This window comes from Bombina bombina, chromosome 12 (genome assembly GCF_027579735.1).
Source record: "Bombina bombina isolate aBomBom1 chromosome 12, aBomBom1.pri, whole genome shotgun sequence".
NCBI classification, from domain to species: domain Eukaryota; kingdom Metazoa; phylum Chordata; class Amphibia; order Anura; family Bombinatoridae; genus Bombina; species Bombina bombina.
In genome coordinates this window covers 70,531,401-70,555,400 of record NC_069510.1, presented here as the reverse complement: position 1 = coordinate 70,555,400, position 24,000 = coordinate 70,531,401, and the positions used below count along the sequence as shown (strand labels likewise).

General features: G+C 39.9%; 1 protein-coding gene across 1 annotated transcript in view; it reads left to right on the top strand.

The window, feature by feature from the left end:
- Positions 1-24,000, top strand: part of EXD3 (exonuclease 3'-5' domain containing 3) — an 849,727-nt gene that overhangs the window by 292,008 nt on the left and 533,719 nt on the right. The window contains exons 3-5 of the mRNA XM_053695892.1: positions 4,859-4,923; positions 6,685-6,852; positions 15,191-15,352. Coding sequence (XP_053551867.1) covers positions 4,859-4,923; positions 6,685-6,852; positions 15,191-15,352 — 395 coding nt within the window. The remainder of the gene's footprint in view (positions 1-4,858; positions 4,924-6,684; positions 6,853-15,190; positions 15,353-24,000) is intronic.

Sequence of the window (24,000 nt, the reverse complement as noted above, 5' to 3'; positions counted from 1 at the left end):
AGGCCCAGTGCACCAGTATTCAACTTTTACTAGAAGCATTTGTGATGATGGAAGTATATTGCAAACATTCTTCTATTTAAATTTGAAATGCCTTTATGCACATTTCAATGTTGACATTTCTATCCCTTTAACTACAAAATGGAGCAAATTGATAGATCTGATCATCATATAAGCCCTTTTAGATTTGCTCTGTAAGGATATTGCTGTGTTTCCTTGCTCAGCTTTGCATCTACTGTGATGTAGCTATTCCACATCCTTAACAATGTTTTTGTGCTGGCTTTACCCCGAGCATTATTATAGTTTTGCTGAACTATCTCTTAAATTCAAAGAGCATATTCACCCATATCTCAGTTGATGGCTTTCATGCCTCCTCCAGGTAAATGCAAACACATTCATATAATGTGTAATCTATCTAAAACCCCTGATCTAAAGAGGGTTGCATTGGAATCAGATGATTCTTCTTCTGAGTATGGGTATTCTAAAACTCAGGACCCCCCAGGATGTTGGGGAGGCTATATCCTTAAACTACAGGCTAGACAATATAAATTCCTCATCGCAGGGATTATTAAAGGCTTTAGAGTTAGAGGATTCTTTCACTCCTGGCAAGTCATCTACTAAGAAGATTGATGAGTTCCTTTAGCCCACTCCTAAGCCGCCGTCTGCCTTCACAATGCCTGATTTAGTTTCCGAACTGGTAACTTAAGAATGGAACAAACCAGGTTTGCCCTTTGTTCTGTCTTCCAAGTTAAAGGCCATGTTCCCACTACTATCTTCCAAGTTTGAGGTCTTGGATACAGTCCCTAAGGTGGAAGGGGCCTTTTCTACCCTTGCCAGATGTACCACCATTCCTTTAGAAGACAGTATCTCTTTCAGAGACCCCATGAGCAGGAAACTTGACGGTTTCTATATGCGGTATTTTTAGATGGTAGGCTTCCTGTTTTGTCCAGCTGTCGTAGCTTGCATAGCGGCAGCCATCTCAGTCTGGTGTGAAAAATGATTACAGCTAATATCCTAAGAAGTATCCTTGGAGTAAATCTAGGATAATTTAAATCTTCTCAAGACCACAGACCGCTTTACCTGGGATGCAGTTGTAGAAATGGCAAGAAAGCTGCTATTGATGTTCTAGCTAGACATGATAAAGCCATATTACCATCCCCTAATAGGAGGGGTGAAACGTGTCATGCTGGAGTTCTGAGAGTACCACTAACTGATACGCACTGAGGACACTGGGTGAATTGCGGCATAGATACTGCCTTACACTGGGAGAATAGCACTGTAGAATGTACCTGCTGATTACAAGGCACATCATCTGCTCTGCCCCTGATCTGCGGAGAAACCAGATTTAAAAAAGCCCTATTACCAAGCCCCTAAGGGGAGGGGCGAAACGCGTTCAGCCGGAGCAGCTTCCCCCTCCCGGAGATCCTCTCTTCAGACGTCATCAATAACTAATCCGGCTTCCTCCAATCACGGCATGGTCTCAGGCAGTTACCCCTGAGGGGAAAGCCGGATTAGTCATGGCTGACGTCTGAAGAGAGGATCTCCGTGCGGGGGAAGCTGCTCCGGCTGTGCAGAGAAGAAAGGTACGTTTTTAAACAAAATGGCTGCTTTCTAAACTTTGAATGGAAGTTCCCCTGTTTTTAATAGTATTTTTAAAAACTGGGCTTTCATGCATTCAAGTTTACCTTCACTTTAAAAGGATATGGAACACAGACATTTTTTTTGTGATTACATTTTGGAAACTTTTTTTAATTTACTTATATATCCAAATTTGTTCTATTCCTATGATATTCTTTGTTGAAGAAATACTTAGGTAGGTGTCTGGAGCACTACATGGCAGGAAATAAGAACGTTTCCGCTCTATCTGAATCATGAAAGAAACATTTTAGGTTTAAATGGACAGTCAAGTCCAAAAAAAAACTTTCATGTTTCAAATAGGGCATGTCATTTTAAACCAATTTACTTTTATCAACAATTTTGCTTTGTTCTCTTGGTATTCTTAGTTGAAAGCTCAACCTAGGAGGTTCATATGCTAATTTCTTAGACCTTGAAGACCGTCTCTAATCTAAATGCATTTTGATAGTTTTTCACCACTAGAGGGCATTAGTTCACGTGTTTCATATAGATAACATTGAGCTCATGCACATGAATTTACCATGATGACAGCTCTGAGTGGCTAAAATGCAAGTCTGTCAAAAGAACTGAAATAAGGGGGCAGTCTGCTGAGGCTTAGATACAAGGTAATTACAGAGGTAAAACGTGTATAATTATAACAGTGTTGGTTATGCAAAACTGGGGAATTGGTAATTAAGGGATTACCTATCTTTTAAAACAACAAAAAATGCTGGTGTTGACTTTCCCTTTAATGTCCCTTTAAAACTCTGGTGTTTTGGGTGTTTTTGCCGCCTCCTAGTGGACTGGAGTGTAATTGTGGAATCTTACCCTCATGAAAGAAATTAATTTATCAAAATAAGGGTTGATGGTGGTCCGATATCATCAAATTCAAAAAATCATATGTTTTAATTCTAGGAGGTGCAGGTGGTCAAAAAATATATTGAACAATGCAAAAAAGATAGAATGTAGAGATCAATAGCACACTACCTTAAAGAATGACACTGCCGCACTCATTAAAAGTTAAAAGGTATTTTTTATAGCATTTCCATGCACTAATAATATAATCGTAATCGCAGTGAACAAAACTTATCTGCAGATATAACAGAAAATGTCCATGCAAAGGTGCATCAATGAGTCACTCAAAACTTCCACATATGTTGCCTCCCTATAGACTTTAGTCCTAAGAGTGGACCTATCCTTGCTAATATGCAGATCTAAAAATTGAATCTCATTATGACTATATTGGCAGGTTAAAAAAAGACTGTAGTCATCCCTATTTAGGATAGACACAAATTCCAAAAGTTTGTCTTTTTTACCCTCTCATAAAAGGAGGATATTGTCAACATAGTTGAACCAAAGGGCTACATGCGCCTCCACCAATGCGTTCTATTTAGCAAAAACTTCAACCACATCCCAAGGTGGAGACAAACATAGGTTGGCACCGCAAGTGGCACCGATGTCAGTTCAGCGTAGCTGACAATTACACTTTCCAGCAAACATAAAAATATTATATTTCAAAACAAACTCCAAAAAAGTAAAAAACAACTCGACAAAGATGGGTCCACGCATTTCCAGAAAGGTTTGGGCAGCCTTTTGCCCAACATCTTAGGGGATAGACAAATATAGTGATTCCACACCCAGTGAAACTAATGAGGTACCAGGTTTCAGGAGAATGTTGTCTAATTAGTTTGTAGTGCATCAGAAGTGTCTAGTATAAAAGAGGTCAAAGATCTAGCAAAGGGGCTAAAAATAAATCAACGGTACCTACTTATACCTTCATTAGGGCCTCCAATGCCCGAAATTATTGGACGACTCGGAGTGCTTCATATTTTTGTGCACCTTTGGTAACCAATAGACCGTTAGTACAATAGGACATTTTTTAAATAAGGCACATATTTTTAAAATAATGTTCTAACTCTGCTTTTAAGGTTAGCATTATGCAGCAGGAAATTCAACTTATTACAGGATTTCTCAAAGTCTATCCTACTAACCAAATCATACTGCTGCACGTTCTGTAACTGTTTCAAGGCCTCTTTTACATAAAAAAGCCTGCTCCATAACTTCCAAACTTCCCCCTTTATCTGATGATTTTGTCACCAACTCTATGGGACATGAAATCATTTGAGGGCATCTTTCTCTGTAAGTGTTAAGTTTCCTTAAACTATCCCTGGTAGTTCTTACTCAAGTCTCTTTCAACACACTCAACAAATGTCTGTACGCTAGGGACAGAATGACTAATCTTTTTTCAGCAATACCATATGAGATTGTTAAAAAAGGTTTGTCACTCTGTAGGTCTAGAAAAGTCCAATTTTTGAAGGATTTACATATTTTCACACATTAACATGTCCTTAAGAAATTATGAGACAACCGTGCGTCTGATCCTAAGCGTAATCTGGACACAGTGGAGGACAGAATGACCCTTGGTCATTTAATTTATCTTTTTAATGAACAGTGTCCAGAGAGTTAGGCGATCTCTCAAATTTCTGAATGCTCGGGCATAAAGGCTCCATCTACTTTCATTGGTCCCTAAGGTACAGACATTTGTTGAGTGAGGCTCTAACAGAAAACAGCAGAGGAGATAAAATAGCGTGGTCGGACTGTTATCCGACAGACATTTGTCTGACTGACATTTGTGCGACGGGAAATAATCAGACAGACAAATGTCTGTCGGATAACAGTCCAGCCACGGCCAAATGTGCAAGACAAATATTGCTGTCCAGAGACAGGGTACCCACACTGCTTACTTTTGTCTTGTATCATACACACACATCAGTTACACTATTTTACCTTGTATTCTAATCTCACACACACCAGCTCCACCGCTTACCGTTAAAAGCACATCATGGGGGATGGAACCCATGGTTAGGTTCCCAGAGGCGGTTGCGGCGCCCGAGGCTCTGATTAGAACGGAACTCTCTGGAGCGTATCTGCCCTTTGGCTGAATGTACGTCCACTCTGAACATAGTCTCTGGGACAAATGTCTGCTGGACAAATGTGTTTCGGCATTCTGTCCGAATGCCTTGAGACCCTTACGGGTGAATAGCTGCGCTTTACAAGAACCCAATAGATAGATAGATAGATAGATAGATAGATAGATAGAACCATAAAATAGTTGGCTCCTCAGGGGCTGTGTCCCCACACTCCTTTAATTGTATGGTAATATGTTGGTAATAGGCTTAAATAAAAATGTTATGAATTTAAATGTTGGGTATTCTATGTTAAATGTTTCTTGTTGCTTATTTTATAGAACAAGGATCGTCGGAATTTGTCAGCACACTGAAAGCCCTCTGGGCCCTGAAGGATGTAGACCAGGTGAGAACTTAATGGTTATAATGAAAACCAGACAAACAGTATAATTGTGCACTGAAGGGAATTAGTGACCACTAATACTTTAATTTAGACAATGTACCAGTAACAGACAGAATGGTAACATCATACAACATTAAGATTAAACACTTTATTTTAAAACTGTATAAAAGGAACAGTCTAGTCCAAATTTAAATTGTCATATTTTAGATAGGGCGTGCAATTTTAAACAACTTTACAATTTACTTTTATGTTCAAATTTGCTTTGTTCTCTTGGTATTCTTTGTTGAAAGCTAAACCTAAGTAGGCTCATATGCTAATTTCTAAACCGTTGAAGGCCTGCCGCCTCTTATCTCAGTACGTTTTGACAGTTTTTTCACAGCTAGACAGTGCTAGTGCATGTGTGCCATATAGATAACAGTGCTCACTCTAGTGAAGTTATTTATGAGCACTGAGATAAGGGGCAGTCTGCAAAGGCTTAGATACAAGGTAATCACAGAGCTAAAAAGTGTATTATAACTGTGTTGGTTATGCAAATGATAATAATTCTGTAGTAGACTGTCCCTTTAAGCTCATTAAAATTTACATGAAACCCACATTTTTTCTGTCACCATTTAGATAGAACATACAATTTTAGACAGTCCTGATGTACTTTCATTATTTGCTTTATTCTCTTGGTGACCTTTGTTGAAGGAGCAGCACTGCTGGGAGCTAACTAAACACATTGGATGAGCCAATAACAAGAGGCATATAGGTGCAGGAACATATCACCAGCTAGCTCCAAGAAGTGCATTTCTACCTATGTATGCTTTTCAACAAAGGATATCAAGTGAACAAAACAAATAAATAATAGATAATATAAGTAAATTGGAAAGTTGTTTAAAATTGCTTGCTCTTTCTGAGTTACAAAAGTTTTATTCTTGTTTTACTGTTTGCGTTATAAAAATGTGTGTGTATACGTGTATATATATATATATGTTTGTGTGTGTGTGTGATTACCTTGTATCTAAACCTCTGCACACTGCTCCCTTATCTCAGTTTTTTTGACACACTCTCATTTTAGCCAATCAGTGCTAACTCATAAATACCTCCACGGGCGTGAGCATAATGTTATCAATATTGCACACATAAACTAATGCCCTCTAGCTGTGAAATACTGTCAAATGAATTTAGATCAGAGCTTCTGATCTAAATTCATTTGACAGTATTTCATAGCTAGAGGGCGTTAATTTATGTGCCCCATATTGATAACATCATACTCACGCCCGTGGAGGTATTTGAGTTAGCACTGATTGGCTAAAATTCAGAGGCGGCCTTCAAGGGCTAAGAAATTAGCGTATTAGCGTTCAACAAGGAATACCAAGGGAATAAAGTAAACTTGATGATAAAAGAAAATTGTTATAAAAGTACATGCCCTTGAATCACGAAAGTTTAATTTTGACTTCCTAGGTAAATGCACAGTCTGATTTGACTTTTAAAAAGTGTAATCTGAAGGGTAAAAATACCTCTTTCTCCATCTACTATTTAAATGTTTTCTTAGCTTTATGTAAACTCAAGAGTAGGGGGTGTATGTTGCAAGGAACATTCCCTGAAAATCTGTGAGCATTTACTGTAAGAATGAGAAGGTCAACCCTATTAGTACCTAAATATATCACCACCTTGAGTATGAAGAAATTAAATATAAAAAAACCTTTTCATACGTTAACAAATGAAACAAAAATAGTTCTTTATTTTCACATAATGCTATTGCTCTTTCTGGGTTGGCAGATCCGGGAATATGTTCAGAAGACTCTTCCAACCCTGGAGGATCCGCAGGCTGCACTTTTGGATGTGCTTGAAGCATTCAGTGCATTTAAGGGGAAGGCAAACTCACTGGGGTATATGATTGCCTGCAAATTTAGTCAGTGGCTGAAGGAACACCCGGAGGCTCAGCAGGTATGTGACACTAGAATTCCAAAATACCACCCTCTCTAGATTGTAAGCTCTCAAGTCATAGTATAGATGAACTTCCAGAATCGTCTTTCTTCATTTCATCATTATTTGTATTACAGGATTAAAGGGACATGAAGCCCATTTGTTTTCTTTCATGTTTCAGACCGAACATTCAATTTTAAACAACTTTCCATTGTACTGCGATTTTCTAATTTACTTTGTTCTCTTGGCATCCTTTGTTGAAAACGATACCTAGGTAGGCTCATGAGCAGCAATGCACTACTGGGAACTAGCTACTGATTGGTGGCTGCACATATATGTCTTTTGTCACTGATTAACTGGATATGTTTAGGTAGCTCACAGTAATGCTCTGTTGCTCCTACAAAGAAAGGATAACAAGTGAATGAGCAAATTTGATAATGGAAGTAAATTGGAAAGTTGTTTAAAATTGTATGTTCTACCTGAATCATGAAATAAAAATTTGTGGTTTCCTGTCCCTTTAAGAAGCTCCTTATAATTAAAGGACTAGTGTGTAATGGAGAATTGTTTCCCCTTAATGTTTTTGCAATGACTTGTTATAGTAGCTGCAGAGTATATGTATGGGAAAATACTCCTTTAGTTACATTTTTGTATATAAAATAGCTGTTTTTGTTCATTGAAAACACATTCCAAACTCTATATACTAAAATTCCTCTATATCTTATCTCTTATTGTATATGCAAAGACATTTAGAATATGTAAGGGAATTGGAAAGTTGTTTAAAATTGTGTGCTCTATCTGATTCATGAAAGTTTAATTTTAATTTGACTGTCCCTTTAATGCCCCTGCCAGAGAGTATGCACTGAATTGATTACTAATAGTATACAGATGTGGCCAAAAGTACCCTTGCATTTTAATCAAATAATGCTCCAAAAGTGTTGAATTTGAAATTCAAATATTTTTTGTCATCTATACATTGTGAAATTGTGCACAATGAATGGAGCAAATAATTTGCTTAATCTATAATGACATTCGAAAATGACCTAGACAATACTATAGCTACCCTTTATAAGTTACAATAAAGAATTGTTTCGTAGTGATATATTAAGCAGACTATTATCTTAATTAGTATCCCAGGTGTCTTCAATCTTATCACTCATTCAGCCAGTTTTAATAGAGAAAAGTACTCACTCTGCTGTTGTGTGAGAAGGAAAACCAGGAATTTGTCTGAGGAGGTTAGAAATAAGGTAAAATAGCCAAGCATGGTCAATGTAAAGGCTACAAGACCATCTTTAAAGAGCTTGATGTTCCTGTGAGCACTGTTGAAAATATTATTAAGAAGTTTAAGGCACGTAGGACTGTAGCCAGCATACCTGGACGGATGGCCGCAAGAGGAAAATTGACCCAGGAATGATGAATGGTGGAGAAAGAACTAAGGACAACTTCAAAACAGATCCAAGCCGACATTGAAGTTCAAAGTGCAACAGTTTCAAGTCGCACCATCTGTCGCTGTCTGAATAAAAATGGGCTCCATTATAGAAGACCTAGGAAGACACCACTTCTTAGAGAGAAACACAAAAATGCCTGAATGGAGTTTGCCAAAATGTATGTTGACAAGCCACAGTCCTTCTGGCAGAATGTCCTTTGGGCAGACAAAACAATAGTAGAGCTTTTTGGCAGATCACAACTCAATTTTTACAGAAAGAAAAAAGCTTTCAAAGAAAAGGAAACCATCCCTACTGTGAAACATGGAGGAGATTTAGTGATGTTTTGGGTTTGCTTTGCTGACTTTTGCACTGGGTGCCTATAATCTGTGCAGGACACTATTAAATCAAAAGACTGTCGAGGCATTCTGGAGCAAAACATATGGCCTAGTGTCAGAAAGCTGTGTCTCAATCCCAGGTCATGGGTCCTCCAGCAGGATGTTGACCTGAAACATACCCCTAAAAGCTCCGAAAATGGAGAAGAAAACTTTGGACTGTTCCGAAGTGGCCTTCTATGAGTCCAGATCTGAATCCCATCAAATATCTATGGAAAGAACTGAAACTCGCAGTTGGGAAAAGACACCCATCAAACCCGAGAGAACTGGAACATTTTACTCAAGAAGAAAAATCTTATTCACAACTACATAAAGCACTTGATTGCAGTTATTGTCTCCAAGTCTGTGCTACGAAATATTAGGTTAAGTTTACCATTTCTTTCATGTAATTAGCAAGAGTCCATGAGCTAGTGACGTATGGGATATACATTCCTACCAGGAGGGGCAAAGTTTCCCAAACCTCAAAATGCCTATAAATACACCCCTCACCACACCCACAAATCAGTTTTTACAAACTTTGCCTCCTATGGAGGTGGTGAAGTAAGTTTGTGCTAGATTCTACGTTAATATGCGCTCCGCAGCAGGTTGGAGCCCGGTTTTCCTCTCAGCGTGCAATGAATGTCAGAGGGATGTGAGGAGAGTATTGCCTATTTGAATTCAATGATCTCCTTCTACGGGGTCTATTTCATAGGTTCTCTGTTATCGGTCGTAGAGATTCATCTCTTACCTCCCTTTTCAGATCGACGATATACTCTTATTTATATACCATTACCTCTGCTGATTTTCGTTTCAGTACTGGTTTGGCTTTCTACAACATGTAGATGAGTGTCCTAGGGTAAGTAAATCTTATTTTCTGTGACACTCTAAGCTATGGTTGGGCACTTTTTTATAAAGTTCTAAATATATGTATTCAAACATTTATTTGCCTTGACTCAGGATGTTCAACATTCCTTATTTCAGACAGTCAGTTTCATATTTGGGATAATGCATATGAATAAATCAATTTTTTTCTTACCTTAAAAATGTGACTTTTTCCCTGTGGGCTGTTAGGCTCGCGGGGGCTGAAAATGCTTCATTTTATTGCGTCATTCTTGGCGCGGACTTTTTTGGCGCAAATTTTTTTTTCTGTTTCCAGCGTCATACGTGTCGCCGGAAGTTGCGTCATTTTTGACGTTCTTTTGCGCCAAAAGTGTTGGCGTTCCGGATGTGGTGTCATTTTTGGCGCCAAATAATGTGGGCGTCATTTTTGGCGCTAAAAAAATATGGGCGTCACTATTGTCTCCATATTATTTAAGTCTCATTTTGTATTGCTTCTGGTTGCTAGAAGCTTGTTCACTGGCATTTTTTCCCATTCCTGAAACTGTCATTTAAGGAATTTGATCAATTTTGCTTTATATGTTGTTTTTTCTATTACATATTGCAAGATGTCCCACGTTGAAACTGAGTCAGAAGATACTTCTGGAAAATCGCTGCCTGGGGCTGGAGCTACCAAAGCTAAGTGTATCTACTGTAAACTTATGGTATCTGTTCCTCCAGCTGTTGTTTGTACTGTTTTGTCATGACAAACTGTTAATGCAGATAATATTTCCTTTAGTACTGTTACATTACCTGTTGCTGTTCTGTCAACATCTAATACTCAGAGTGTTCCTGATAACATAAGAGATTTTGTTTCTAAATCCATTAAGAAGGCTATGTCTGTTATTCCTCCTTCTAGTAAACGTAAAAAGTCTTTTAAAACTTCTCATTTTTCAGATGAATTTTTAAATGAACATCATCATTCTGATTCTGATAATGGTTCTTTTGGTTCAGAGGATTCTGTCTCAGAGGTTGATGCTGATAAATCTTCATATTTATTTAAAATGAAATTTATTCGTTCTTTACTTAAAGAAGTCCTAATTGCATTAGAAATTGAGGATTCTGGTCCTCTTGATACTAAATCTAAACGTTTAGATAAGGTTTTTAAATCTCCTGTAGTTATTCCAGAAGTTTTTCCTGTCCCTGATGCTATTTCTGAAGTAATTTCCAGGGAATGGAATAATTTGGGTAATTCATTTACTCCTTCTAAACGTTTTAAGCAATTATATCCTGTGCCATCTGACAGATTAGAGTTTTGGGACAAAATCCCTAAAGTTGATGGGGCTGTCTCTACTCTTGTTAAGCGTACTACTATTCCTACGGCAGATGGTACTTCCTTAAGGATCCTTTAGATAGGAAAATTGAATCCTTTCTAAGAAAAGCTTACTTGTGTTCAGGTAATCTTCTTCGACCTGCTATATTTTTAGCGGATGTTGCTGCAGCTTCATCTTTTGGTTAGAAGCTTTAGCGCAACAAGTAACAGATCATAATTCTCATAGCATTTTTATTCTTCAACATGCTAATAATTTTATTTGTAATGCCATCTTTGATATCATTAGAGTTGATGTCAGGTATATGTCTCTAGCTATTTTAGCTAGAAGAGCTTTATGGCTTAAGACTTGGAATGCTGTTATGTCTTCTAAGTTTACTCTGCTTTCCCTTTCTTTCCAGGGTAATAATCGTTTTCGTTCCTTTTGTCACAACAAGGAACAAAAACCTGATCCTTCATCCTCAGGAGCGGTATCAGTTTGGAAACCATCTCCAGTCTGGAATAAATCCAAGCCTTTTAGAAAATCAAAGCCAGCTCCTAAGTCCACATGAAGGTGCGGCCCTCATTCCAGCTCAGCTAGTAGGGGGCAGATTACGTTTTTTTCTAAGAAATTTGGATCAATTCCGTTCACAATCTTTGGATTCCGAACATTGTTTCAGAAGGGTACAGAATTGGCTTCAAGAAAAGGCCTCCTGCAAAGAGATTTTTTCTTTCCCGTGTCCCAGTAAACCCAGCGAAGGCTCAAGCATTTCTGAAATGTGTTTCAGATCTAGAGTTGACTGGAGTAATTTTGCCAGTTCCAGTTCTGGAACAGGGACTGGGGTTTTATTCAAATCTCTTCATTGTACCAAAGAAGGAAAATTCCTTCAGACCAGTTCTGGATCTAAAAATATTGAATCATTATGTAAGGATACCAACATTCAAAATGGTAACTGTAAGGACTATCCTGCCTTTTGTTCAACAAGGGCATTATATGTCTACTATAGATTTACAGGATGCATATCTGCATATTCCGATTCATCCAGATCACTATCAGTTTCTGAGATTCTCTTTCCTAGACAAGCATTACCAGTTTGTGGCTCTGCCGTTTGGCCTAGCTACAGCTCCAAGAATTTTTACGAAGGTTCTCGGTGCCCTTCTGTCTGTAATCAGAGAACAGGGTATTGTGGTATTCCTTATTTGGACGATATCTTGGTACTTGCTCAGTCTTCACATTTAGCAGAATCTCATTCGAATCGACTTGTGTTGTTTCTTCAACATCATGGTTGGAGGATCAATTTACCAAAAAGTTCATTGATTCCTCAGACTTAGGTAACCTTTTTAGGTTTTCAGATAGATTCAGTATCCATGACTCTATCTTTGATAGACATGAGACGTCTATAAAGTTGATATCAGCTTGTCGAAACCTTCAGTCACAATCTTTCCCTTCGGTAGCCTTATGCATGGAAATTCTAGGTCTTATGACTGCGGCATGGGACGCGATCCCCTTTGCTCGTTTTCACATGCGGCCTCTTCAGCTCTGTATGCTGAACCAGTGGTGCAGGGATTACACAAAGATATCTCAATTAATATCTTTAAAACCGATTGTACAACACTCTCTGACGTGGTGGACAGATCACCATCGTTTAGTTCAGGGGGCTTCTTTTGTTCTTCCGACCTGGACTGTAATTTCAACAGATGCAAGTCCTACAGGTTGGGGAGCTGTATGGGGGTCTCTGACAGCATAAGGGGTTTGGGAATCTCAGGAGGTGAGATTACCGATCAATATTTTGGAACTCCGTGCAATTTTCAGAGCTCTTCAGTCTTGGCCTCTTCTAAAGAGAGAATCGTTCATTTGTTTTCAGACAGACAATGTCACAACTTTTGGCATACATTAATCATCAAGGAGGGACTCACAGTCCTCTGGCTATGAAAGAAGTATCTCGAATTCTGGTATGGGCGGTATCCAGCTCCTGTCTAGTTTCTGCGGTTCATATCCCAGGTATAGACAATTGGGAAGCGGATTATCTCAGTCGCCACACATTTCATCCGGGCGAATGGTCTCTTCTCCCAGAGGTATTTCTTCAGATTGTTCAAATATGGGGTCTTCCAGAAATAGATCTGATGGCTTCTCATCTAAACAAGTAACTTCCCAGGTATCTGTCCAGATCCAGGGATCCTCAAGCGGAAGCAGTGGATGCGTTGTCACTTCCTTGGAAGTATCATCCTGCCTATATCTTTCCGCCTCTAGTTCTTCTTCCAAGAGTAATCTCCAAGATTCTGAAGGAATGCTCATTTGTTCTGCTGGTGGCTCCAGCATGGCCTCTCAGGTTTTTGGTATGCGGATCCTGTCCGGATGGCCTCTTGCCAACCGTGGACTCTTCCGTTAAGACCAGACCTTCTGTCACAAGGTCCTTTTTTTTCCATCAGGATCTCAAATCCTTAAATTTAAAGGTATGGAGATTGAACGCTTGATTCTTAGTCAAAGAGGTTTCTCTGACTCTGTGATTAAAACTATGTTACAGGCTCGTAAATCCGTATCTAGGGAGATATATTATAGAGTCTGGAAGACTTATATTTCTTGGTGTCTTTCTCATCATTTTTCCTGGCATTCTTTTAGAATTCCGAGAATTTTACAGTTTCTTCAGGATGGTTTGGATAAAGGTTTGTCTGCAAGTTCCTTGAAAAGACAAATCTCTGCTCTTTCTGTTCTTTTTCACAGAAAGATTGTTAATATTCCTGATATTCATTGTTTTGTACAAGCTTTGGTTCGTATAAAACCTGTCATTAAGTCAATTTCTCCTCCTTGGAGTTTGAATTTGGTTCTGGGGGCTCTTCAAGCTCCTCCGTTTGAACCTATGCATTCTTTGGACATTGAATTACTTTCTTGAAAAGTTTTTTTCTTTTTGGCCATCTCTTCTGCCAGAAGAGTTTCTGAATTATCTGCTCTTTCTTGTGAGTCTCCTTTTCTGATTTTTCATCAGGATAAGGCGGTGTTGCGAACTTCTTTTAAATTTTTACCTAAGGTTGTGAATTCTAACAACATTAGTAGAGAAATTGTGCTTCATTATGTCCTAATCCTAAGAATTCTAAGGAGAAATCATTGCTTTTTTTGGATGTAGTTAGAGCTTTGAAATATTATGTTGAAGCTACTAAGAATTTCCGAAAGACTTCTAGTCTATTTGTTATCTTTTCCGGTTCTAGGAAAGGTCAGAAGGCTTCTGCCTTTTCTTTGGCATCTTGGTTGAAATCTTTAATTCATCATGCTTATGTCGAGTCGGGTAAAACTCCGCCTCAAAGGATTACAGCTCATTCTACTAGGTCAGTTTCTACTTCCTGGGCGTTTAGGAATGAAGCTTCGGTTGTTCAGATTTGCAAAGCAGCAACTTGGTCTTCTTTGCATACTTTTACTAAATTCTACCATTTTGATGTGTTTTCTTCTTCTGAAGCAGTTTTTGGTAGAAAAGTACTTCAGGCAGCTGTTTCAGTTTGATTCTTCTGCTTATAATTTCAGTTTTTTTCATTATAAGTTTTAAACTTTGTTTGGGTGTGGATTATTTTCAGCAGAATTGGCTGTCTTTATTTTATCCCTCCCTCTCTAGTGACTCTTGCGTGGAAGATCCACATCTTGGGTAGTCATTATCTCATACGTCACTAGCTCATGGACTCTTGCTAATTACATGAAAGAAAACATAATTTATGTAAGAACTTACCTGATAAATTCATTTCTTTCATATTAGCAAGAGTCCATGAGGCCCACCCTTTTTTGTGGTGGTTATGATTTTTTTGTATAAAGCACAATTATTCCAATTCCTTATATTTATGCTTCGCGCTTTTTTCTTATCACCCCACTTCTTGGCTATTCGTTAAACTGATTTGTGGGTGTGGTGAGGGGTGTATTTATAGGCATTTTGAGGTTTGGGAAACTTTGCCCCTCCTGGTAGGAATGTATATCCCATACGTCACTAGCTCATGGACTCTTGCTAATATGAAAGAAATGAATTTATCAGGTAAGTTCTTACATAAATTATGTTTTTTTGTCTGTGCCATTCTTATTTGTTTTTATGTGAAGTAATAAATCAAAAGTGAATTTTGTTTTTGAATACATTTAAAATAAAGAAGGCTGGATACCAAATCCTTTTGTAAATTTTTACTTATTTCAGATAAAATTGTGCTTTTTCCTAAAAAGGTGGAAGGGAACCAATACTTTCAGCCACATCTGTATTAACATTGTCATGTAGACCCCATCCTTATGGCTGTGCCTGTATATGCTACACCCTATGTTTGTATATAATTTGTTAAACATGTCAAAATATTAATCTAAAATAAATCCACAATTTATTCTAATTAGACCAGCATCATTTAAGTTGTAAAAATAACGTAAAATAAAGCAATGATTTGTTTTAATTTCCCCAATTTCTACTCTGTGATTCTATTAGACTGGCTTGAGGTTAGAGAAGTTTCAAACGCGTGTGTTTGCTCTAGTCACGGAGGGAACTCTGCTGGATCTTCTGCTAGATATGTACCAGATACACAGCGCCGATAGAAACTTCTTACTGGGGCACGCAACACATCTGCATCACATGGGCAAGTTTAAAGAGGTGAGCAGCACTGGAGTGTGGAAAAACAATAGCATCTTAAATAAAGAAATAAGATGTATACTGTATACTGTATGTATAATTCCTATGCGTATCCAAGCACTCCTTAGCTATTTCTTAGATTGCCCGGGTTTTTAATTCAATGCTTTATAGATCCATAGAACAAAATATAGAGTATTGTTTTTAGATAAGACCAAAGATTACCTTTCACTTTAATTCTCTGGATATATACAGTATATGTATACATATGTATGTATGTGTATATGTATGTATGTATGTATATATATATATATATATATATATATATTTATTTCCTAAGATATGGAGAGTCCACAATATCATCAATTACTAGTGGAGAATATCACTCCTGGCCAGCAGGAGGAGGCAAAGAGCACCACAGCAAAGCTGTTAAGTGTCACTCCCCTACCCATAATCCCCAGTCGTTCTCTTTGCCACTGTCAATGGAGGAGGTGAAGTTTGTTGTCTGAAGAAAAATTTGATTTATTTTTGCTACAAGCAAGTTTAGCCGTTGTCCACGTCAATCCCTTTAGTAGGGTAGTGGTGGCTTTAAAGCAGTTAGAAAGTTGTGAGGCAGTCCTTTCTTGGTTTTCTAACATGTTTGCTGCCCATGGTATAGAAAGCCAGAGTTGGCTTGTAAGCTGTCTTCCTGCCAGACAGCTAGATGTGCAGGTAAGTGCTTTTGTCTTCTGGGTATGGGAGACTTGCACTGAAGGGGTTAAACCAAGAAAAAACTCTCTGCATTTTATATTTGGGACTAGAATCTTTAGTAGAGGATTATTTTCCGGCAGTGAGCAGGCACATTTTATGTATGTGGGTTAGAGACGTAGGGGTTAATCTCCTTTATGGGAAGGAAGGAGTTAACTTTATTGGTGGCCCAGGTGTTATTTTTTTATTTATTAGCTCTGAACTTCTGGCTAAAAAAGTTAGTTTTTGGGCATTGGTTTAATTATGTTTTGTTTCTATGATTGCATATATTGTTAGAGGAACCGCTCTCTTTAACTGAAGTGTCAGTTTCTGCCGGCTTGAAGCATGCACTTTATTCTGATGGTGCAGCTTCATTTTTGTTGGTCATGTGACCTCCCGCTTTGGCTCTCAGTATGATCGACTGCTAGATTGCTAGCGTGAGACCGGCTAGTGATCTGACTGTAGCTGACAGTGTTCCTGTGTTATCCGGAGCGTCAGGTAGGCGCCTCAGTTAAATGCTGAGGTGTAGAGGTCCATAGTTACGAGCGTATTTAGAGAAGCTGAAATTGTTAACAATTTGCTGCTTAGCTTTTAATGCCAGTAGCGCTTGGAATCTAAGTCCTGATTCTAGCAGTAATGGCGCGTAATGACTAATTAGTCAACAGACAATACCGCTCTGTGTTAATTTTTAAAGTGACAGTGCCAGGGTCAATATAAATAATAATTATTTTTTCTTATCCCGTTTGCCAAAAATTAATTTAAGTCATGGAACAGGAGTCTGTTCCTATGGACAAATGTCTGCTCTGTTTAAAGAACCAAACTGTATTGCCTATGCAAATTTGTACTTCATGTCTAGATATGTCTTTAAAATGTAAAGATAAACTTTTTTGTTTCTGAGCCAAATGTCTCTCAGTATGATGCTGTTCAGGAGGCAATGCTACAGCTTTCTCCTCAAATGTCCCAAGCCTCTATGGCGTCACATACAGTACCCTGCAGTTCCTCTCAGACTCCTGGAGGAGTTTATTTGCCTGCAGAAATTGCTGTTCAGGTATCTTCTGCGGTATCTGTGGCATCTGCTTTTCCTATGCTAAGGGGAAAAAGCAAGAGGAAAATTAGAGATTCAGATAGTAAGGTTTCTGTTCTTCCTACTGCTACACAGATTGCCCTCCCTCATAAGTCTGATGAGGAGGATATGTCTGTAGCTTCTGAGAGTAAAATCTCAGATTTGGATAATATAATTCCTTTTATCTGAGACTGAAGAAGTAAGCTTCAGATTTAAGCTTGAACACCTTTGTGTACTGTTAAAGGAGGTATTGGCTACTTTGGACAACTCTAGTAAACTTAATAAATACTATGATGTTCCTTCCTCTCTGGAGGATTTTCCTGTTTCAGACCGTGAGATGGAGATTATTTTACAGGAATGGGAGAAGCCAGGGATACCTTTCTCCCCGTCTCCCACCTTTAAAAAGATGTTTCCTGGTACTAACTCCATTAAAGTTTCATGGTGCACAGTGCCTAAAGTAGAAGTTTTTTTTAAGCTGGAGGCTTATTTGATCTTTTATGGCATTGTATTGCCACTGTAGCAAGGCTGCATCTTATTGGTGCAATGCCTTGTCTAAATTAATTTTATCTGAGACTCAGTTGGAGGAGATCCAAGATAGGATTAAGGCTCTCAAAATAGCCAATTCCTTTATTTCTGATGCTAACATTCAAATTATTAGACTGGGAGCCAAGGTATCTGGCTTCATTGTCTTAGCCTGCAGGCTTTGTGGCTAAAATCTTGGTCAGCTGATGTTTCCTCTAAGTCCAAGCTTCTGGCTCTTCCTTACAAGGGTAAGACCTTGTTTGGACCTGGTCTGGCAGAAATAATTTCTGATGTTATGGGTGAAAAATTGCCTTTTCTACCACAAGACAAGTAGAACAGACCGAAAGGATGTCAAAGTAATTTTCGTTCCTTATGTAACTTCAAAGAAAAGTCTTCCTCTTCCAAGCAGGAACAGTCCAAGTCTTCTTGGAAGCCCATTCAGTCTTGGAGTAAGGGGAAGCAATCAAAGAAACATGCTGCTGAGTCTTAAGTCAGCATGAAGGGTCTGCCCTCGGTCCGGGATTGGATCAAGTAGGGGGCAGACATTCCCTGTTTTTTCAAGCATGGATACGAGCTGTTTAGATCCATGGGCTGTGGACATAGTGTCTCAGGGTTGCAAAATAGAATTCAAATCTCTTCCTCTCAAGGGCAGATTTTACCTCTCAAGATTATCTGCAGATCAGGTAATAAGAGAGGCATTCCTTAACTGCCTTTGGGATTCTTCCTCCCTGGGTCTGGGTGTGATTGTTCCCGTTCCGGTAAAGGAACAGGGTCTAGCATTCTAATCAAATCTGTTCATGGTTCCCAAAGAAGAGGGAACTTTTCGACCCGTTTTAGACCTAAAGTGTCTCAGCAAGTTTATCAGGGTACCGTTTTTCAAGATGGAATCCATTTGTTATATTCTTCACTTGGTCCAAGAGGGTCAGTTCATGACGACCATAGACCTAAAGGACGCGTATCTTCATGCTCCCATATTCAGGGATCATAACCAGTTCCTGAGATTCGCTTTTCTAGACAAGCACTTTCAGTTTGCTGCTCTTCCGTTTGGCCTTGCCACAGCTTCCAGAATTTTCTCAAAGGTTCTGGGTGCTCTCTTGGCAGTTGTCAGGTGTCTGAGAATTGCAGTGACGACATTTGGTTCAGGCGCCATCTTTTCAACAAGCTAACTCTTATATAGAGATCTTGTTGTCTTTTCTACGTTCCTACCATGGAAAGTAAAGGTTTTCTTAGGGACCTTTAATAGATTACCTATCTATGAAAATTTTTCTGTTGGAGGTTAGAAAATCCAAAATTCTCTCCTCTTGCCTCTCTCTGCAGTCTACTGTTTGGCATCAGTGGCTCAATGTATGGAAGTAATGGGTCTGATAGGCGCTTCCATGGACATCATTCCCTTTGATTTCATTTTGAAAGCTCTGCAATTATACATGCTTAGACAATGGAACAAAGACCATCCGGGTCTGTCTCAGATGATGGATCTGGATCAGTCGACAAGGGACTCTCTTCCGTGGTGGTTTTCTCAGGAGCATCTGTCTCAGGGCACATGCTTCCGGAGACTTTCTTTGGTGATTGTGACCACGGATGACGGCCTACTAGGCTGGAGAGCAGTCTGGGACTCATCAAAGGCGCAGGGATTTTGGACTCGATAGGAGTCTGCTCTCCCCATAAACATATTGGAGTTAAGAGCGATTTACAATGCTCTGATGGCTTGGCCTCAATTGTCATTAGCCTGGATTTATCAGGTTCCAGTCAGACAAGCTCACTATTGTTGTCTATCTGCCATCCGGATTTATCAGGTTCTAGTCGGACAAGCTCACTATTGTTGTCTATTTGCCATCCACAATCCAGGAGTTGACAACTGGAAAGCGGATTTTCTGAGCAGACAGACTTTTCATCCCGGGGAGTGGGCTCTTCATCCGGAGGTGTTTTCCAGGTTAATCCTCAAATGGGGGGTGCCGGAGTTGGATCTGATGGCGCCCCAGCAGAACGCCAAGCTTCCAAGGTACGGTTCTAGGTCAATAGATCCGCAGGCCGCCTTGATAGACCCTCTGGTGGTTCCTTGGGACTACGGTCTAGTATACCTGTTTCCTCTATTTGCTATCCTCCCCTGAGTCATTGTTCGTATCTAGAAAGGGCGTCGGTAATTATCATAGCTTCTGCATGGCCTCGCAGGATCTGGTATGCAGAACTTGTGAACTTGTCATTTCTTTCACCTTGGAGGTTGCCTCAGAGGAAGGACCTTCTAACGCAGGGTCCAATCCTTCATCCAAATTTTGTTTCTCTGAAGCTGACTGCTTGGAGATTGAACGCTTAGTTCTGGCTAAGCGTGGATTTTCTGAGTTTGTCATTGTGACCATGATCCAGACTCGCAAGCCTGTTACGCTAAGTATTTCCCATAAGGTATGGCGTAAATACCTTTACTGGTGTGAATCAAAGGGTCAGGATTCCTAAAATGTTGTCTTTTCTCCAGGAAGGTCTGGAGGAAGGTTTGTCAGTCGGTTCTCTGAAAGGTTATGTTTCTGCATTATCTATTTTGTTGCACAAGTGTCTGGCGGATGTGCCAGATGTTCAAACTTTTTGTCAGGCCCTAGTCAGAATTAGGCCTGTGTTTAATTCTTGTTCTTAAGTTTTGCAGCAGGCTCCGTTTATGCCAATGTATTCCATAGATATTAAGTTGTTATCTTAGAAGGTTTTGTTTCTTATTGCTATCTCTTCTGCTCGAAGAGTCTCAGAGCACTCGGTTTTGCAGTGTGATTCGCCTTGCCTTATCCTTCATGCGGATAAGGTGGTCCTGCGTACTAAGTTGGTATTTCTCCCTACAGTGGTTTCAGACAGAAATATTAATCAGGAAATTGTTGTTCCTTGTCTCTGTCCCAATCCTTCTTCTCATAATGAACGTCTGTTGCACAACTTGAATGTTGTGCATGATCTAAAATTCTACCTACAGGCGACTAAGGATGTTCGCCAGTCTTCTGCCTTGTTTGTTTGTTTCTCAGGAAAGAGTAAGGGTCAGAAAGCTACTGCTACTTTTCTTTCTCTCTGGTTGAGAAGTATTATTCTTTTTGCTTACGAGACTGCTGGTCAGCAGCCTCCTGAGAGAATTACAGCTCATTCCACGAGGGCGGTCTCTTCTTGGGTTTTCAAAAAAGTTTTTGTGGATCATATTTGCAAGGCTGCAACTTAGTCCTCTTTGCATACTTTTTCCAAATTTTATACTTTTGCCTTGGCTGAGGCTTCTTTTGGGAGAAAGGTTCTTCAACCAGTGGTGCCTTCTATTTAGGCCTGCCTGTCTTGTTTTCCCTCCCTAGTCATTCCGTGTCCTCTAGCTTGGGTATTGGTTCCCACTAGTAATTGATGACATTGTGGACTCTCCATATCTTAGAAAAAAAACCAAAATGTATGCTTACCTGATCAGTTTCTTTCTGTCCGGATATATGGAGAGTCCACGACCCCACCCTTAATTTAAGACAGTCATTTTTTACTAAATTTCAGGCACCTCTACACCTTTTGTGTGATTCCATTTCCCTTCGGTCGAATGACTGGGGATTATAGGTAGGGGAGTGACACTTAACAGCTTTGCTGTGGTGCTCTTTGCCTCCTCCTGCTGGGTCCTTGACATGGTACCTGGGCTTGTCCCATTTGGCCATATGCGGTAACTAACTCTTCCAGTTTTGCTTTTAAAAATAGCTGAGAGCTTATGAGCGAGTGCTAGACTTTCTCTGTGTGATGTATTAATTTATTTTGTAATTTTTCCTATGGGTCTTCCACCAAGACTTGTCTGGGATTAACTGCCTGTGACTCTGGGGACAGCACAGCTTCTTGAGAGTGCTATTATCACCCAGGGCTTAGCATTTTGCAGGGTTAGAGAGATGTGTACCCAGTTCAGTCTCAGAGTGCAGTCCCCTTTCATGTTTTGTATATATATGTGTGTGTATATATATATATATATATATATATATATATGAGCGTTGTGGAAACGGCACTCCTCACATCAGCAACCACCTGGTGCACTGCTAAACAAACAAACAGTAGCAAGTGGTGAAGGATCCAAATGGATGGGTTCCGTATCCAGCAAATACTTGGCACCGCAGGAATTTATAATCCGTTTAATGTGTAAATAACCAAACGTTTCAGCCCTCACATGGGCTTTTGTCAATGGTAAACATAAGCCAGGACAGACATAACACATACAGCTACCCTCCACCTTTAAATACCAACCACCCTTAAGTCATAGCCAATCAGGACGCCCGATCGGTACACACCCACAAGTAACAAGCAACTGCAAACAGCTGCAGAGACGAGATGCATCACCTGGAACCGGGTCAGCCGGCTCCACCCCAAGCGTGTCATGCATAGACAAATGAGACAACGAGCAAAGCGAATTACTGAGTAATGCAAGCAAACACGTGAAATGTGGGAGGTACCACAAGCGGCGAATACTGACAGTGGCCAATATGACAGCAACCATAAGCACCCAAAATAGTAGAAGTGTAAATAAGGAAACATAGTTACAGGGGCTCAATTAAACATATTAATATAAATCTAGAAGCTCGGGTAGCACCCTCTATACACAGAGGTATCAAGGTGACAGACCCACAAAATAGATGACACCCCAGCATATCAAAAACGATACATGCAAGAACATAGAGTGTATTACTTAATACATATCAACTATGCAAAGGGACCAATACCGGCCACATTGTTAGAAGGGGAGAAAGAAAAAGAAACATCATATAACAAATAGACACAGATGAAACAATTCATCTGGTCTTATAGCAGCAGCCAAAGTCAATGTTTGTGTTCACGGGGGGTAACCGTGTCAAGGTTGAATATCCAACGTGCTTCCAGTTGTAGTAGTGTCTGTCCTCTGTCAGCCCCCCTGTTAGAGCGGGGTACATGATTAATCAGGATGGTGCAAAGTGATGCAATTGGGTGTCCAGCATTAAGAAAATGAAGTGCCACAGGCTGGTCCGAACGTCCCTTGTCAAGAGCCTGCCGTATAGCAGACTTTTGGTTAGCAAATCTTCCCCTGAAGGATGTCACCGTCTTTCCAATATAATACATGGAGCACGGACAGATAATGGCGTAAATGACAAAGTCAGACGTACATGTTAGCCTGTGGTTAATCTTAAACCGCTTATTGGTGTGCGGGTGTTGGAATAAATTCCCAATGATGAGGCTTTTGCATGTCACACAGTTGCCACACCTGTAACATCCCGGCTTACCCTTGGTGTTGGAGCATCTGGAAATGGTAGACTGGAATCCTTGGACAGCATCAGCCAATTTTTCTTGATGGTGGCACTTATTAGTTCAGACCCATGAGTATAAGTGGTGAGGAAATTCAACCGATCACAGGTCTCAGTAGTAGTCTTCCTGGCGATCACTGCATCCTGTGTCCATTCGCTGGCTTTCTGACTATTCGGTTCAAAATGGAACAAAGCACTGACTGTATACATTTCCTTGACTTGGAGATTTTTAAAGTTGAGACGGAGGGTGTAAATACACTGCATACTACCCTATACAAGAAAGAGACTGATAGGAACTCCACACTCCATTACAGCAGCTTTCATCCTAGGTTTCAAAAAGATGGGGTGAGTTCCTCGCAGCTCCTGCGGGTGGTCCGCAATAATACGGATGACACGCGCAAAGTATCACAACTTGAAGAGATGTCCCAAAGATTTCTCAAACTGGGGTATCCGTTGTCTCTGATTGAACAACAACGTCAGAAAGCCAGCGAATGGACACAGGATGCAGTGGTCGCCAGGAAGACTACTACTGAGACCTGTGATCGGTTGAATTTCCTCATCACTTATACTCATGGGTCTGAACTAATAAGTGCCACCATCAAGAAAAATTGGCTGATGCTGTCCAAGGATTCCAGTCTACCATTCCCAGATGCTCCAACACCATGGATGGTGTATAAGAGGGCTAGCAATCTATGAGATTTGCTAGTACTTAATGATCCAGTGCATTGTTATGCAAGACAAGGTTGGCTACCCAAGGGTAAGCCGGGATGTTACAGGTGTGGCAACTGTGTGACATGCAACAGCCTCATCATTGGGAATTTATTCCAACACCCGCACACCAATAAGCGGTTTAAGATTAACCACAGGCTAACATGTACGTCTGACTTTGTCATTTACGCCATTATCTGTCCGTGCTCCATGTATTATATTGGAAAGACAGTGACATCCTTCAGGGGAAGATTTGCTAACCATAAGTCTGCTATACGGCAGGCTCTTGACAAGGGACGTTCGGACCAGCCGGTGGCACGTCATTTTCTTAATGCTGGACACCCAATTGCATCACTTCGCACCATCCTGATTAATCATGTAGCCCGCTCTAACAGGGGGGGGTGACAGAG